Raw genomic sequence first — 17,204 nt, 5'->3', positions numbered from 1 at the left:
CATAATTTATTTTAAAATATGCTCAGTTAAAATATGCTGCAGAGACAGTATGATGGATTAAGAGTTGGCCTTGAAACCAGAAAGACCTGGGTTCAAGTCTCACTTCTCACACATATAGGTCAGGTGACTCTGGATGTCACTTAAAATCTTTGTGTATTAGGAAATCTCTAAGTCAATAAATAGCAGATAAAATGCTGACCAATATTGGTAGAAAGAATTTCTTTATCTGAGCATTCCCTATATCAGTATTGCTCAGCATTTTATCTGCTATTTATAGACTTGGAGAGCTTCCCAAAGAAATGTTGTACAGATTCAGCGCCTTTCACATTGTAGGCACCTAAATGAATTTTTTATGAATTTTAATGAATTTTGCAACTGTATGCCTTTTAGAATAAGACATTTATTCATTCAGCAAGCATTTAAATGCCTACTATGTATAAGATAAATTGAGAAACAATTCTTGCCCTGAAGGAGGTTATAGTCTGATGGGCTGTCACTCAGACAGCCCATCTTACTAAGACTGAAGCAGCCTCCTCTTATTATGTTGTTATTTTTAATTTTAATAATATAGTTGTCTTCATTGTAAACAATGAATGTAAACATCCATTGTAAACATATGGATAAAGGTGTTTGTCCAGCATCACAACAAGTAAGTTCTAGTGCAGTAACTCAAACCTAGTTCTGACTCCAAGGACCACCTTACATTTCTATGTCGTTTTATGATTTTCAAAACAATTACACTCATCTGATCTTCATCTGAGTCTCATAACAATGGTAGCATGATGTAGTGGAAAGAAGTGGGAGTCAGGAAATCTAGTTTCCTATCCTAGCTATGGCACCAACCAGCTGAGTGATAATGCACAGTTCTCTTCATCTCCCTGAGCCTGAGTTACCTCATTAGAAATGATGGCATTGGACTTGAGGACTGCCTTCAGCTTTATAAGCCTGTGTTTCTAAGAAACAGCCGGTGTGATAGGCTGAGAAGGAGTTCTCTTCCACTATCCCACGTGAGAGAACTGGGTTTAGGGAGGTTAAATGACTTGTTCCAAATCATATGACTAGTCAGTGACAGAGCTCCAACTAGAACCCAGGTCTTTTCACTCCTTTTTCAGTGCTTTGCAAAATGCTAAGATGCCTGTATTTATCAGTGAAGGTTGACCTTTCAGCAATTTTCCAAGCATTCTGTTATTTCAACTTCACTAGTGATACTACCTTCCCAGTCAGGCTTAGCTCTACTCTCATAATTCATTTTTATTAACTTCTTGTAGAAACATTTCCATCTTGTAAAATTTTAGGATACTGATGCTAAATGTCATTCAGGCTAAGTTGCATTGTAGCAACTATACACATAAACAAGACAACATCTGTCTATAGACTATCAAGAAATAGTCATCATGGAGGGGGAGAATAGAGGAGAAAGGAGGGGAGAGATGGGAGGAGAGAGAAAGTCCAAAGATCAAATTGCTTAGAGAAATCCAGGGCAAAAATAGAGATTAGTTTTGGTGAAGGTAAGCCACCTTCTCCCTCTCCCTCCCCCTAATACCAGAGCCAGGAGGAGAAAATGGGAAATGTTGATGGGATTAGAGGAATAGCATTTGGGAGAAAAAAGGTTCTAACAATAACAAATGGCCTCCATCTCCTCATATCTTGAATGGTAGCTTTGAAAAGAGATTTGGGGAATATGGTAGAAAGCTAATCGGGACAAAGGTGATGCTCATTCATTGGGAACTGGCTAAAAACACTGTGGCACATGAATGTAATGGACTGTTACTCTGTTGTAGGAAACAACAAGTATGATTAATACAGAGAAGCATGGAAAGATTTACATGAATTGATTAAAATCAGAGTAAACAAGAGCCAGGAAAATAATATGCACAGTGACTCCAATGATGTAAATATGAAGAACAACTACCATAAAATAAGAAAAACTTAATATGATGACATTACAAAGAGTAGGCTTGATCCCAAGGAAGAGATATGTGAAGACACTTCTGTCCCTTTGGTTGGGGTCCATAGGTATGAAACATTGCATATAATTTTGTACTTTTTTGATATATTGATTGGTTTTACTGAATTTTTCCCTCTCATAAAAACTTTAGTTATAAAGGATAGTTCTCTGGGAAAGACAAGGGGAAGGATATAGGGGAAAATCTAGGTATTGTAAAAACAAAAGATATCAATAAAAATCTATTTGAAAAAGAAAGCCTTCAGAGTGTACGTGGAAGCTTATTTTTTTAAGGGGACATAGCTAATGTGTAAATTTGTTTTGTATGACTTCATATTTGTAATGAGTTTTGTATTCCTTGCTTTCTCGATGGATGCAGGAGGGGTCAGGGAAGGAGAAAATTTGGAAATGAAAATAAAATAAAATTGAATAAAAAAAGAAAGAAAGCTTATCATAGGAGTGTAAAAAGCTTCTGGGATTTATGCTAATAAGCTAATGATTGACTAGTATTTAAAGTTTGAGAAAAAGGAAGCCATGAAATATAAAGAAAATAGAACTCTGGAAGTTAGAACTGGCAGGGAGCTTGGTCATTAACTAGTCCAACCCTCTCATTTTATAGATGAAAACTGAGGCCTGACTTACCCAAGATTACAATGAATAAGTGTCAGGTCAGCAACTCACACCTAGGTCTTTTGATTCCCAACTCTAGGGCTATTTCTGTTAAGCCCCACTGAAAAAGAATTTAAGCGCAGCTATTTTTAAAATAGCCTTTCCTTTACCTTGAACCCCCCCAGATCTCTATTCATGGAGAGAGAAGTTAAGTACTTGCCTTTCAATCTCACCTTTCTCTTCTACATCATTCTCCTTCTACCATTAACACCACCTGTTTTAAAAAGTGCTGTTTGATTTTTCCTTCCCACCTTTCTTATCCCACTTTTCAGTGTTGTTATTTTTAAGTTATAGTGGAAAGTGTACAAAAGAATTTATAGCATCCAAAAAACCCCCCCAAACTCCAGAACAGAAGGCTCATATCACAGCTCAAGACTAAACATAAACATGCAGCAGCTATTAGCAAATTCATTAAACTTCTTGTTTTTTACACTTTCCCCTCCCAAATTGGAAATGGCCTTTTTTCCCCTCTGGTGCCTCTGTTAGGTGATGGCCCAGGATGCAGTAGATGACTTTGGCCTTTTTAAATTAAGGTCTTAGTTTGTCTGTGGCAAGGCTCATTCAGTGACTAAAGGCTAGGTAAGAATTGAGACAAAAGATGGCCCAGTTCAGAATCACAAAAGTATCAATCTGGGAGGGACCCTCAGAGTTTCTGACCAGAACAGAAAATAATTGCTATTTGCACTCACTCTAAGCCATCAGAGCCCCAACTATGAGCAACAGAGGCTGGGGCTGGGGCTTATTATTGGCCGTTCAATGAAAGCCAGAGTGATTTGAACAAAACCCAGTAGGAAGAAATAGAGAATTCAACTTAAAATAACTGCAGACAGTGTAAAATCCTTGAGAGCCTATTGAACAACACACACCCACACACAGGAAGTAAGTATATCAACACATTCATTCTGTATTATAGTGACTTGCTATATTGGGGGAAGAGGGAGGGGGCCACTATATTGTAAGCCATCCAAAGGGAAGGACCGTGCCTCTTTTCAGTTTTTGTGTCTGCTACAGGATGTAGCAGTGATTTTTATACCATACTGGTTGTTGTAATTGAAATTTACTTGCATATATAGGACCCCACTTAGATCCTCCAATCTTAAAATAACTGTTTTGGGGTGATAATTATTTCAATCATGGCCTAAGCCCCCAACTAATGTGTCATTTTATTGCCAGACTTGCCTGAAACATATAAATCCAGTTGTAAAAACATTTAATTAAGTTAGACATGATGTGGAAAATAACAAGAAATGAATCAAGCAGTGAAATATTCTCTATACCCTTAGACAAAGATATAAATCTGCTATACCTTCAGGAGAAGCATAATTGAATTCCCCCTTAGTCCCCATAAATCCTTAACATAGCAAGAGGCATATCACTTTGTACATCATCTGAGAGGGGAGTGCACAGGGTGTAGTGGGTCCTGGTTTGCCTCAGGATGCCATGAGCCTTGTCCCAAGTCTCTTCTGCATTCCCCCAAACACCGATCCATGTTTTACCTCTGCCATTCTCTCAGCCCGTGTGTTCTTGCTTTTCAAGCTGTGTTATTTTATCATTTCTGGCCCAGGTACTGTGGGAAATGAAGTTTGCTGAAGATACCTCCTTCTACATATTTCTTTTGCCATCACCCTTAGATGCGGACAAAGGAGGTTTATGCAGTAAAATTTTCTAAAGAATTCTCCTCCTCCCTTCCTTTCTTTCTTATTTATTAGTATCAGCAGTCATCTGCCAAAATTAAGTTTAATTGATTTTTAGCTATCAGGTCAATGATGATTAGAGGTTCTCATCACAGTTTCAGATTATGGTGATCATCATTTAAATGCAAAAGGATTGTATTTTTCTATTCTATTTAAACTGTTGTGGGAAAAGCATTCAAGCCACTTCATTCCTCTTGTCCAGAATTCTATCATTCAGTAAAGATTTTATTTTCAGTCTCAGAGAGAAGATTCTTTCCAAGTAACAAGTGCACAGCAGACCACCCCCCAGCTATGTTTTTATTGCAATGTGAACTTTTTAAAAAAGCCAAAAACAAACAAAAAACCCAAACATAGAGAAACACGCAAAAAAAGTCCTTCAAAAATCTCTTTAGGTCAGGAGTTCTTAACCTCTTTTGTGCCATGGACCCATTTGGGAATCTGGTGACACCTATGGACCCTGCCTTGGAATAATGGTTTTAAGTGAATAATATAAAAATACTCAGATTTAATCATAATAATAAATAGCATTTATATGTCACTTTGATACTTGTGAAACACTTTCTAATTATTCTCATTTTAACCTTCCAACAACCCTGAGATATAGGTGCTATTTTTATCCCTATTTTTCATAGGAGAAAAACGATGCAGATTAAATTGATTAAAATGATGCAGGTCAAATTACTTGCCCTAGGTTATATAGGTAGTAAAAATCTAAGGCAAGACTTGAACTCAGTTCTTCCTGAGTTTAGGTCCAGCTGTCTCTATTCATTGTATCACTTAGCTGCCTGTGGATTAGAATAGAAAATAACCCTATTGAAATACAGTTATCCACACAAAAAAAATGAAATACAGTTCATAGGCTTATTATTACTTTTTTTTTGGTGAGGCAGTTGGGGTTAAGTGACTTGTCCAGGGTCACACAGCTAGTATGTGTAAAGTGTCTGAGGCCAGATTTGAACTCAGGTCCTCCTGACTCCAGGGCCAGTTCTCTATCCACTGCGACACCTAGCTGTCTCTTTTTTTTTCTTTTGTTTTAAGTTTTTTTTCCCTTTTTTCTTTCTTTTTTTGTTGTTTGGTGGGGTATTGAGGATTATGTGACTTGCCCAGGGTCACAGAGGTAGTAAGTGTCAAATGTCTGAGGCCGGATTTGAACTCAGGTCTTCTTGAATCCAGGGCCAGTGCTTTGTCCACTGTGCCACCTAGCTGCCCCCACATAGACTTCTAGTTAAGAACCCTTATATTAAAGCCACAAGAGCAGCCCAGAGGTGGAAGGAAGGAAGGAAGGAAGGAAGGAAGGAAGGAAGGAAGGAAGAAAATCTTATATTTTTATTTTAGAATTTAGGGGAGTAGTGAAGAGGGAGCTATAGGGTAGGTACTGGTTGTGAAGACAATATTGAGTAAATATGATCCTTGACAATATAGAGTAAATATTACTCTAATAAATGAAATTTGGGGGTAGGTATTACCTGCTTAGACTTTAGCCTGGTTTCTTTCTCTCTGTGTCACATATGTGAAGTGTAACTAGAAGTAATGAGGCTATTTCCACCAGCAGCACATAGAATCACTCATATTACTTTATAGTCACACTTCATATGCTTTTGAAAACGAACTGATGACTTGGAAAAAATTGCTTAAACCTTGTCCTCTACTAGCAGTACAGGGAGTGTGCCTTGGACAGCTGTTTCCTCCATTGTACTCATGTCTATGGATTTTTTTTTTTCAGCTTACCATTGAGTTCTTCCCTTTCTTTGAAGATTTTGACACTTATTTAGCTTTGACCCTTTTCTTCTTGCCTATTAGATTGTGAGTTTCCCTAATCAAAAAGCAGTCATGAAAATGTGCATTTTGGTGTGTTCCAGGCTTGCCAGTTCATGGGAAAATGATATTGGAGTTCATTCCCTTGTCCTGCCTTCGAAAACCTGCTTGGAGCTGCTATTGATATTATCAAGGAGTAATGATTCTCTGCCACCTTCGCTTCAATATATGAACTCCTTTCATGTAAGAAACTGTCTTACCAATAATATATTTGGTTTTTTGTTTTTGTGTGTGTGTTAATGGGGAGAATGATTTGGGCATGTATGTATGTATGTATGTGTGTGTGTGTGTGTGTGTTCATTTGTGCATGTGTATTTTCTGTGTTCTTTTGTGAACTTCCTTCTACTCTGTTCTGTTTTTTAAATGATTCATTGATGCTTTTTTCTTTCCTTTTTTTTTTGGTGGGGAAATGAGGGTTAAGTGACTTGCCCAGGGTCACACAGCTAGTAAGTGTCAAGTATCTGAGGTAGAATTTGAACTCAGGTCCTCCTGAATCCAGAGCTGGTGCTTTATCCACTTTGCCACCTAGATGCCCCCTTACTCCTTTCTTTTTTTTCCCTTTTTTTTTTTTTTGTATTAGCGTCACTACCTCTGTAAAGATATTGAAGTATTGTTGTTGTTATTATTTGGTAGATTACTATGAAAGGGTTATGGCTAGATTCATAGCTAGGCTCATTCTCTCGCCCATGTGTACTTGCAAAACACCATAGGATGATACCATAAGCCAATTAAAAGAGTATGGAATCTGTCAGATTTATGAGCAGAGGAAGAATTTGTTACCAAAGAAGATATAGAGAGTAGAACAAAATGTAAAATAGATCATTTTGATTATATAAAATTAAGAAGTTTTTGCACAAACAAAATTAATATAACCAAGATTACAAGGGAAGCAGAAAAGTAGGAAAGAATTTTTGAAACAGGTATCTCTGATAAAGGCCTCATTTCTCAAATATATAGAGAACAGAGTCAATTTTATAAAAATACAAGTTATTCCCCAATTGATAAATGATCAAATGATATGAACAAGAAGTTTTCAGACAAAGAAATCACGGCTATCTATAATCATATGAAAAAATGCTCTAGATCACTATTGATCAGAGAAATGCAAATTAAAACAACTCTGAGGTATCACTTCACGCCAATCAGAGTGGTAAATATAACAAAAACAGAAAATATTGGATATAGGAGGGGATGTGAGAAACCTGGGACGCTAATCCACTGTTGGTGGAGTTCTTAAAAGATCCAACCATTCTGGAGAGCAATTTGGAACTAGGCCCAAAGAGCTATAGAACTGTGCATACCCTTTGATCCAGCAATATCTCTGCCAGGTTTATATCCCAAAGACATTTCTCAAAAGAGAAAAAGACCTATTTGTACAAAAGTATTTATAGCAGTTCTTTTTGTGGTGGCTTAGAATTGGAAATCAAGGGAATGTCCATCAATTGGGGAATAGCTAAACAAACTATGGTATATGATGGTGATGGAATATTATTGTGCTATAAGAAATGACAAGGGGGCAGCTAGATGGCGCAGTGGTTAAAGCACCGGCCCTGGATTCAGGCGTACCTGAGTTCAAATCCGGCCTCAGACACTTAACACTTACTAGCTGTGTGACCCTGGGCAAGTCACTTAACCCCCATTCCCCCGCAAAAAAAAAAAAAAAAAAAAAAAAAAAAAGAAATGACAAGAAGGATGATTTCAGAAAGGCCTGGAAAGACTTTCATGAACTGATGCGAAGTGAAGTGAGCAGAACCAAGAGAACATTGTGCATAGAGACAGTAATAATGTTTGATGAAGAACTATAAAAGACTTAACTCTTCTCAACAATACAATGATCCAAAACAATTCCAAAAGGACTATTGACAAAACATACTATCCACTTCCAAAGAAAGAACTGATGTTGATGGAACACAGACTGAAGCATGCTATCTTTCCCTTTGTTTCATCTTTTTTTCTGTTATTCAAATTTTCTTATAAAAAATGACTAATATGGTAATGTTTTACTTAATTGTACATGTATAGTCTCTATCTGATTGCTTATGACCTCAGGGAAGGGGGAGCAGAGGGAGGGAATGAGGGATAAGAATTGGAACCCAAAACTATAAATAAAAATGTTTATTACTTAAAAAAAAAGTACCATAGGGTAGTGTACAACGTGTTGGACTTATAGACATTTAGAATATAGGTTCAAATCTTGCCTCACATGCTGAAGAACTCTGTTACCTTGGACAAATCATTTAACCTATGAAATGGAGATAGTAAAAGCACTTTTTTACAGGGTAGTTGTGAGGCTCAGTGAAATTAATGTACATAAAGTATTTTGTTGTTGTTTTTAATTGTATTATAAACTTAATACATATCAACAAATGTGAACATTTTAATACCTGGAGAGAAATAAAAAGGGGGATTTTATATCTGAAATAGGGTTTTTTATATCAAATTTAACATGCTAGATCTAATACTACCCTTCTTTTCTGTGTCCCTTTCTAATTCATTGAAACTCTTTTTTTCCTCCTTTTTATTTGTATTGGTGTCACTACCCCTGTAAAGCACTTGAAGTATTATTATTACTACCTTTTGTTACTACTGTTGTTATTATCATTGTTACTACTACCACCACCACCACTACCATTACCAAAGGGCCCTCTGAGTGAGGGCCCCCTAGCATTAAGCATTTCCCACCACCTTAGTTCCTTTTGCAGTCTTCAAGGGAAAGCCATGGGCAGTTGTCTTGAGCATCTGTCTTTCATGTTGAGAGTTTCCAGCCTATTTTTTTGGGGGGGGGGCAGGGCAATGGGGGTTAAGTGACTTGCCCAGGGTCACCCAGCTAGTAAGTGTCAAATGTCAGAGGTCGGATTTGAACTCAGGTCATCCTGAATCCAGGGCCAGTGCTTTATCCACTGCGCCACCTAGCTGCCCCTCCAGCCTTTTTTTTCCTTTGTCCTGAACAGAATTCCTAGAATAGAAATGGGTGGCCAATTTTCATGCACAGTTAAGAGTGATCCTGGACAAAACCATGATGTAGTCAAAGATTGTCTTTTCCCCCACTACCTCTGTTTTCAGCACCCTTGAATACCCTTCCTTGGGTATTCCCCTCCTCTAATTCCTCTATCTTCCAACCTATTCCTCATTCCATGTTTGCTGCCATCTGGCTCAGTTAATTGTTGCTAATTTGCCATGAAATTCTGCTTTGTTACCCCCTTTTTCCCCAATACTCACTGTCTTCTTTCTTCCTTCCTGATTCTACCCACTGGGAGTAAGTAACAAAAGCATACCAACTGGCTTCACTACAAATTCATGATAATTCCACAGGGGCCTTTTTGCATCAGTTGATCCTTTTCCTAATTTCATTTTTGACTCCCTAACAGATTCCTGACAGCCACTCTTACAAATCTTTTTTCCTCTTCTTAACCTCCTTTTCCCCTTCCTTCCTTCCCTCTCACCTCCAGTACAAATTTAGCCCTTACTCTTTTAAACAATAACTATGTCTGGTATTTTACAGAAGAAATTGAAGCTATGTGTCCTTAGGTCTCTCACCTTTTTAGTACTCCTTAATCTTATAGTCTTCCCCCTGAGATTATCTATAATATAACCTGAATATATATTGTTTATATATCAGAATCTCCTTTAGAATATGAGTACCTGGGGCAGCTAGGTAGTGCAGTGGATAAAGCACGGGCCCTGGATGCAGGAGGACCTGAGTTCAAATCTGGCCTTAGACACTTGACACTTACCAGCTAGCTGTGTGACCCTAGGCAAGTCACTTAACCCTCATTGCCCCACCAAAACAAACAAACAAACAAACAAACAAAAAAACCTTAGAATATGAGTGCCTAAAGAGCAGGGACTGTCTTTTTCTTTCTTTGTATCCCCAGCATTTGGCATAGTTCATAGTATATAGTAGGCATTTAATAAATACAAATTGACAGGCACGTAGGAAACAAGTTAAAAACAAAGCAAATTTATAATACATTTATTCTATATATACTTATAAATGTCTCTTGAGTTACAATTATAATATGAACCTCTTGAGAGTAGTATTTATTTTTATTCTTTTTATTTGTACTTTTGTCGTTCAGTAGTGTCCTACTCATTGTGACCCCATTTTGGGGTTTTCTTGGTAGAGATACTAGAGTAATCTGCCATTTCCTTTTCCAGCTCATTTTACAGATGAGACTCATGAAAACAGGGTTAAATGACTTGCCCAGGGTCACACATCCAGTAAATGTGCCAGCAACTAAGCCAGATTTGAATTCAGGTGCTCCAGACTCCAGGGCTGGTGCTCTATCCACTGTGTCGCCTGACTGCTCTTTTATTTGTATGCTCAGGAGCTGTTGTGGTGCTTGACATGGAGTAGTAGGTACTTTTTATAAATGCTTTTTGTCTTATCTTTTTTTAAATTTTTTTATTTTTTAGTGAGGCAATTGGGGTTAAGTGACTTGCCCAGGATCACACAGCTAGTAAGTGTCAAATGTCTAAGGCTGGATTTGAACTCAGGTCCTTCTGAATCCAGGGCCAGTGCTTTATCCACTATGCCACCTAGCTGCCCCTTATAAATGCTTTCTGATTGATGTTAAGGGAATGAAGAATTAACCAAGGAGGGTTGCTTCATTTGTTTCCCTTGAGATGTAGAAGAGGATTTGTCCTCTTTAAAGTTATTTTCTTTTAAAAAATGGTTTTATTGATGCCTTTCAGCATTCTTTTGTAGTCCTCTCTCTCTCGCTCTCTCTCGCTCTCGCTCACTCTCGCTCTCTCTCTTTTCTTCTTTTCTTTTTTTTCCCCCTAGGGAAATGAGGGTTAAGTGACTTGCCCAGGGTCATACAGCTAGTGTCAAGTGTCTTAGGCCAGATTTGAACTCAGGTCCTCCTGAATACAGGGCTAGTGCTTTATCCACTGTGCCACCTAGCTGTCCCCTGTAGTCATTTCTTAAGGAAAAAGAAAAACTCTCTTACTCCTCTTAGATTAAATCCTTTCTTGTGATCAAGAAAAACAATTGAGCAAACACATCTCATATGTTGATCCTACTAGATGGTGTTCTTCCCTAGTAGTTCCCCACCTCTCTGCTGTTAAAAAGGGATTTGTTATCTAGTATTTCTCTGGTTTTCCAGGTACAGTTTGGGAAGTTTAGCTTTCTTTTATTGGGTAGACAGGTGGCCCAGTGGATAGAGCACACAGCCTGGAGTCAGAAAGACCTGAGTTCAAATCCAGCCTCAGGCTCTGAGCAAGTCACTTTACTTTGTTTGCCTCAATTTCCTTATCTGTAAAATTAGCAGGAGAAGGAAATGGCAAACCACTCCAGTATCTTTGATAAGAATACCACAGATGGGGTCATGAAGAGTGGGGCACTTAGTGATCTTGTCATTTACATTGTTGTTCTTTTGGATCAATTCATATAAATCCTAAAGATTTTGCCAAACATAGAATTTAATGCTTGCATTAATCTCAACTTATTGTCATCTAAATGTTTGTGAATAAAAACTCTGCTTGTTAAGCCTGGGTAATGGTGCATCCGCTTACCACCTTTAATCAAAGAAGCTCTTAGTGCTGCCTAGTGAGTAATTGCAGAAATGGCTATTTTATTCAAGAAAGAACAGCATGATAGAGAGTGTATGTATGTACTCTCATTTCAGTCCATTTGCCAAATCATATCATATGCAGATTGTTTCATGGTTTGTAAGGTACTGCTGCAGACCTTCACAGAAGCTCTCTGGTAGTTCCTGCCCAAGGCATTTTGTCCCTCTTTGGTTAAGGTGGAGGGTGGGAGGCATCTTTATTAGAGAAAGTGCCAGGTCACTTTTCATTCTAGATAAAGGATAAAAGAAAAGAGAGAATGTCTCTTTGCATGTATCAGAGTTGTCTCTCTCATTCATTTTCTGAATAATTCTTTATTGTTTGTAACTTGAATGAGAAAGTGTTACTAAATTTTAGAAATTTATAGGGTTTTTCATAGGTCACATCAGTAAGGAAGGCCCGAGTTCCAATGTGACCTCAGAGACACTTACTAGCTGTGTGATCTTGGGTAAGTCATTTAATCCCTGTTAGCCTCAGTTTCCTCATCTATAAAATGGGGATAATGATTATAAGCTACTTTCCAGGGTTGAGGATTAAATGAGACAATAATTGTAAAGCACTTAGCACAGTGCTTGGTGTTAATAATAATGAACAGCATTTGTAAAGACTGTTGTTTCAGTGGGACCAGAAGAAAAAAAACTTGATTTGTATACCATTTCTACATCTCCAGTTCTCTGGCTAATACCAGTGAGGAATGTTTCTTTTTCTGCAAAGCTGATTATTCTAGGTTTCTTCCAATTTGAATGTTGCTTCTGTTGGATCTGTTGACATTGCTGACAAAGCCCAAAAGGAAGGGTGGTTTTGGTTTTATAATTTTTTGGAGTCAGAGTTATACAAGTCTTCAATATTTAACATTTTAACTTTAGCTAGAGAGAGGCAGTATGGTATAGTGAGTACAAACCTAGCACAGGAGTCAGAAAAAAACTGGATCCAAGCCTCACCTTCATTATTAACTGGTGAGAGAAATGATTATTAATAACCAACAATTTGGGGAGACCCAGAGTTTTCCCCCTTTTTCTAAAGTCCTAATTTCAAGGCTCAGCCTTTGAAGCACAGGACTGATATTAGTAGATGGGACAAACATTCTCCTCAATGTAGGTATTGCTATCCCACCCAACCTTACAGGGAATTTAATCTAAGGTGAAATTCAGGCCCACTGTGTTATACTCAGGCTTGGGGATATAGATCCTTTGTCTAGATTTGAGACTGGGGGTGATTTGGAATTAATTTACATGATCATAGTCACAGTGCCTAGCCTCTCATTAGAATAGGTCCACTTCTCATTATAATATTCATTCTCATTAATTGTTAACCAATCAGAGTTTATTGCCACTCTCAGGAATACCTACTCTTCCAAGGGCACATAAACTGTGAACTTATGTCATGATTCGTCTAGGTCTGTGAGGGAGAGAGAGCCAAATGACCATCCCTTTTTTGCTAACATTATTATTATTATTATTTTTGCAGGGCAATGAGGGTTAAGTGACTTGCCCTGGGTCACACAGCTAGTAAGTGTCAAGTGTCTAAGGTCGGATTTGAACTCAGGTCCTCCTGAATCCAGGACTGGTGCTTTATCCACTGCACCACCTAGCTGCCCTCTGTGTTAGCATTATTAATAAAATAATTAATTACCCAGAAACTGTGTCTTTTGAACTTTTAAAATGTCACCAACTGGGCTATGTAATCTGGGGCAAGTGATTTAACCTCTTAGTGTCCCAGGAAACTCTTTAAGATTGATATTTTGCTGAGAAAGTGCTGACCCTCATTGATGGAGGGACTCATTTAGGAGTACCCTACATGGATGGAATCACAGACTCATTTTGCACCCCTAACTTAAGGCCATCTTGGTAAAAATGGTGCAGTAGGGCTAGCCACCATTTTTGGCCTTGAGAACATGCAGAACTGGGAGAAGAGCTCTGAGGGATCTCAGGCACAGATTTTTGTTTTGTTTTCTCTTTAAGGGCATCTGTTTCCATTGCTCTTTAAATTGAAACTCTCAATTGTGCATTTTGTAATTTGGTATTAGCATGGCAAAGAGGTCCATTAGTAGGTTGCTCCATCTGTGTAATATCCCTTCTCCTAACTCGTGGCTTAACTCCCGCTGACAGCGCCCAACAGGAACCTTCCTTGGAAACTTCTTTGCAATAACAATGTAGGAATCGAGTATTCCATGATCTGGGCCACTCAGATTAAGAAACCTTTCAAGTTTCTGCTGTTTCTGATCACATTTAGATTCATGGTGCCACCCAGAGTGTAAGGAATCCTCCAAAGGAGAATAAAGTACTGTAGTGGAAAGAGTGCTAGATTTTCAGTCAGAGGACCTGGATTCAAATTCTACCTTACCATTGTGACCTTAGGCAAGTCACTGCCTCTCTGGACTCAGTTTTCTTATCTTTAAAATGAGGAGGTTGGATCTGATGACTTCTGAGGTCCCTTTCAGTTCCGGACTTATGATTCTATGATTAGTCAGCTTCCATTGTGTATGGGCTTCTCCAAAGGAAAACAGCATGCTGCAATTGAGACACAGAGTACTAGATTTTGTTTTTGAGGACCTAGATTCAGATCCTGGCTCTACAACTTACTCCCCATGTGACCTTGGACAAGTCATTGCATCACCTCCAGCATGGATTTCCTTTATTTATATTTGGTAGAGTCTGGATGGTCACTTTTCCCTGAAGCTACAGATATTGCTGATTCTGAGTCAGTTTTATTTTTTGTGCTGTTCATTGCTTGACACTGGCAATGTCTTGGTACACTTTTTTTTTTTTTGTGAGGGGTTAAGTGACTTGCCCAGGGTCACACAGCTAGTAAGTGTCAAGTGTCTGAGCTGGAATTTGAACTCAGGTCCTCCTGAATCCAAGGCCAGTTCTCTATCCACTGCACCACCTAGCTGCCCCTCTTGGTACACTTTTAATAAAAAAAAGTATTTCTGACAGAGTGTGGCTAATCAACAAGAGTCTGGCCTTTTTGCTTTCCTAATGCAAAACCATGTTTTCCAGCATTTTTCACTAGCCACACCTATGCCCACCGTCTAATTGAAGCTGCCATATATTAACCTGTAGTTTGTACATATGGGTCCTTTTACTCTTTCTTTAATCTCTATTAGAGATATAAGCCTAGTAGTGATATTGCTGGGTCAAGTAGTTTGCACACTTTAATGACTTTTAGGATATAGTTCCAAATGGCTTTCTATTATGGCTGGGTCTCGTCATGTTAAATTCCTTTCTTCAATAAGGGTTTCAAGGGCTTATTCCAGTCTTGGACAGTTTGGGTATGAAAAGGATAATATCCAGTTTTAGAATCCAGATGTTTATATTTTTGCCAAATAAGTAGTTTTCCTTGGAGTCTTACATAGTTCTCTCTTCATTCTCTGTCCTCTATCAGACAAAATGCTTGTGGCTGGAAGCCCTGCCACACAGGCCAGTATAACCCTGCATCTCTAGTTCCATTTTTCTCCTCTATTCTCTGAAGAGGATGTAGAAAATTATGCAGACTCAGAGAGCCTGGCATAAATCATAAGTGCAACCATTAAAAGAGATTGTAGAGGGGCAGCTAGATGGCGCAGTGGTTAAAGCACCGGCCCTGGATTCAGGAGGACCTGAGTTCAAATGTGGCCTCAGACACTTGACACTTACTAGCTGTGTGATCCTGGGCAAGTCACTTAACCCCCATTGCCTTAAAAAAAAAAAAAAAGAGATTGTAGAAATCTAGAAATCATCTCTCTGGCCCCCTCCTTTTACAAACGAGGAAAGTGAAATGAAAGCCATTTTTTGTTTTTGTTTCCTACATACATGATTATCCACAGGGCAGCTTCCTTTGACTGAGTTCACCACCATATAATCTGCATTTCTTCTATGGTATGCTTTGTTCAGAGAAAGGATAGATGAGGACCAAGACCTAAAGTTCTATAGGGGAGAGGCAGCTGAGGAGAGATGGATAGTTCACAAGAATGACATTTGGAAAACATAAAGAAAAGGAGCTCTGGGGAAGAGGAAAAGGGAGCATTTTCTAAAGAGACCAATGCGAATGTTCAGGGAATTCATCAGCTTATCATGCTTTTGAAAAACAGGTACAGAAGATGGCAACAAGGTTAGTGAATGGGATGAATATAAAAATGTGTCAGGTTCCTGTTAAAACAGTGTCAGGTTTGCTAAAGCTTAGAATGAGCATTGGCACAGGAAGAAAGCTAAGGACAATGAAAAGTTTTTTATTTGTTTTATTTTGTTATTAGCTGTATGGGAGAAAAGAGGAGAGGATGAAAGAAGGGATAAGGCTGGTGCTCACAGTGTGGGAGGAAGGGGAGGCCAGACTTGACCTCACTTGGTCGGGTTTCAGATGGTTTTGAGACTGGGATGAAATGAGATGTTGGTGGAATATTCATCAATTAAGTTTTATGCATTACCAATATACAAATATTGTCAATATTTGTCCTGGAAGGAAGTTTACTTAGCTGTAGCAAGGGAAAAAAAATTCAGAGCAAGGAGAAAATATTCAACAAGGATACAACCTTCATTCAGTTGAGCACAGCTGCCCTCCCACTGTGTTGCCCAAGTTGATCTGACTGAGGGAGCAGCTGAAGTTCATTGTGTCCAGACTTCTTTGTGCTTCAGTTACCAGGATGCTTTATCATTTACCTGGCATTCAGTCCCCTGAGATAATTAGTTCTAATTACTTTTTTTTTTTTTGGTGAGGCAGTTGGGATTAAATGACTTGCCCAGGGTCATACAGTAAGTGTTAAGTGTCTGAGGCCGAATTTGAACTCAGGTCCTCCTGAATCCAGGGCCGGTGCTCTATCCACTGCGCCATCTAGCTGCCCCAGTTTTAATTATTTTTTATGGAAAAGAACTACCCTCTCCACATGGTAGGGGACCATGGTAGATTTTCCTTTTGCCACAGGTAGAATGACAATAACTAAATAAGGAAAGAGGGCAGAACTACTCAACTCTTTTTTAAAAATATTTTTTATTTTATTAAATTTTTTCCCAATTACTTAAAATTTTTTTAACATTCATTTTTTAAACTTTTTTACATATTTATTTTTAAAAAATTAATAAAGTATTTTATTTTTTTCCCGTTACATGTAAAGATAGTTCTCAACTTTTGTTTATATAAGCTTTCCAATTTCAGATTTTTCTCCCTCCCTCCCCCCTCCCCTAGACAGCATATGTAGGTTATATATATATGATATAGGTGTTTTTTATATATATATATATATACACACACACACATAATAACATTAATCCTATTTCTGCATTAGTCATGTTATAAGAGAAAAATCAGAGCAATGATGAAAAACCTCAAGATAGAAAAAACAACAGCACCAAAAACAAAAGAAATAGTATGGTTCATTCAGAATCTATACTCCACAATATTAAATAATAGGGGTGATAATGGACATCCCTGTTTTACCCCTGATCTTATTGGGAGGGCCTCTAATTTATCTCCATTGCATATAATACTTGCTGATGGTTTTAGGTAGATACTGTTTATTATTTTAAGGAAAGCTCCAC

At 38.1% G+C, this 17,204-nt stretch overlaps 1 protein-coding gene across 2 annotated transcripts in view; it reads left to right on the top strand.

Moving 5' to 3' along the window:
* Positions 1-17,204, top strand: part of UBE3D (ubiquitin protein ligase E3D) — a 194,753-nt gene that overhangs the window by 101,866 nt on the left and 75,683 nt on the right. The window contains exon 9 of one of the 2 annotated variants that reach the window (XM_044005282.1): positions 6,168-6,306. In XM_044005282.1, the coding sequence (XP_043861217.1) occupies positions 6,168-6,306 (139 nt within the window). Of the gene's footprint in view, positions 1-6,167; positions 6,412-17,204 lie in introns of those variants that run through there. The other variant, XM_044005281.1, reaches the window with a different exon arrangement.

Source organism: Dromiciops gliroides, chromosome 4 (genome assembly GCF_019393635.1).
Source record: "Dromiciops gliroides isolate mDroGli1 chromosome 4, mDroGli1.pri, whole genome shotgun sequence".
NCBI classification, from domain to species: Eukaryota; Metazoa; Chordata; class Mammalia; order Microbiotheria; family Microbiotheriidae; genus Dromiciops; species Dromiciops gliroides.
This window is presented reverse-complemented; position numbering and strand designations above follow the sequence as displayed.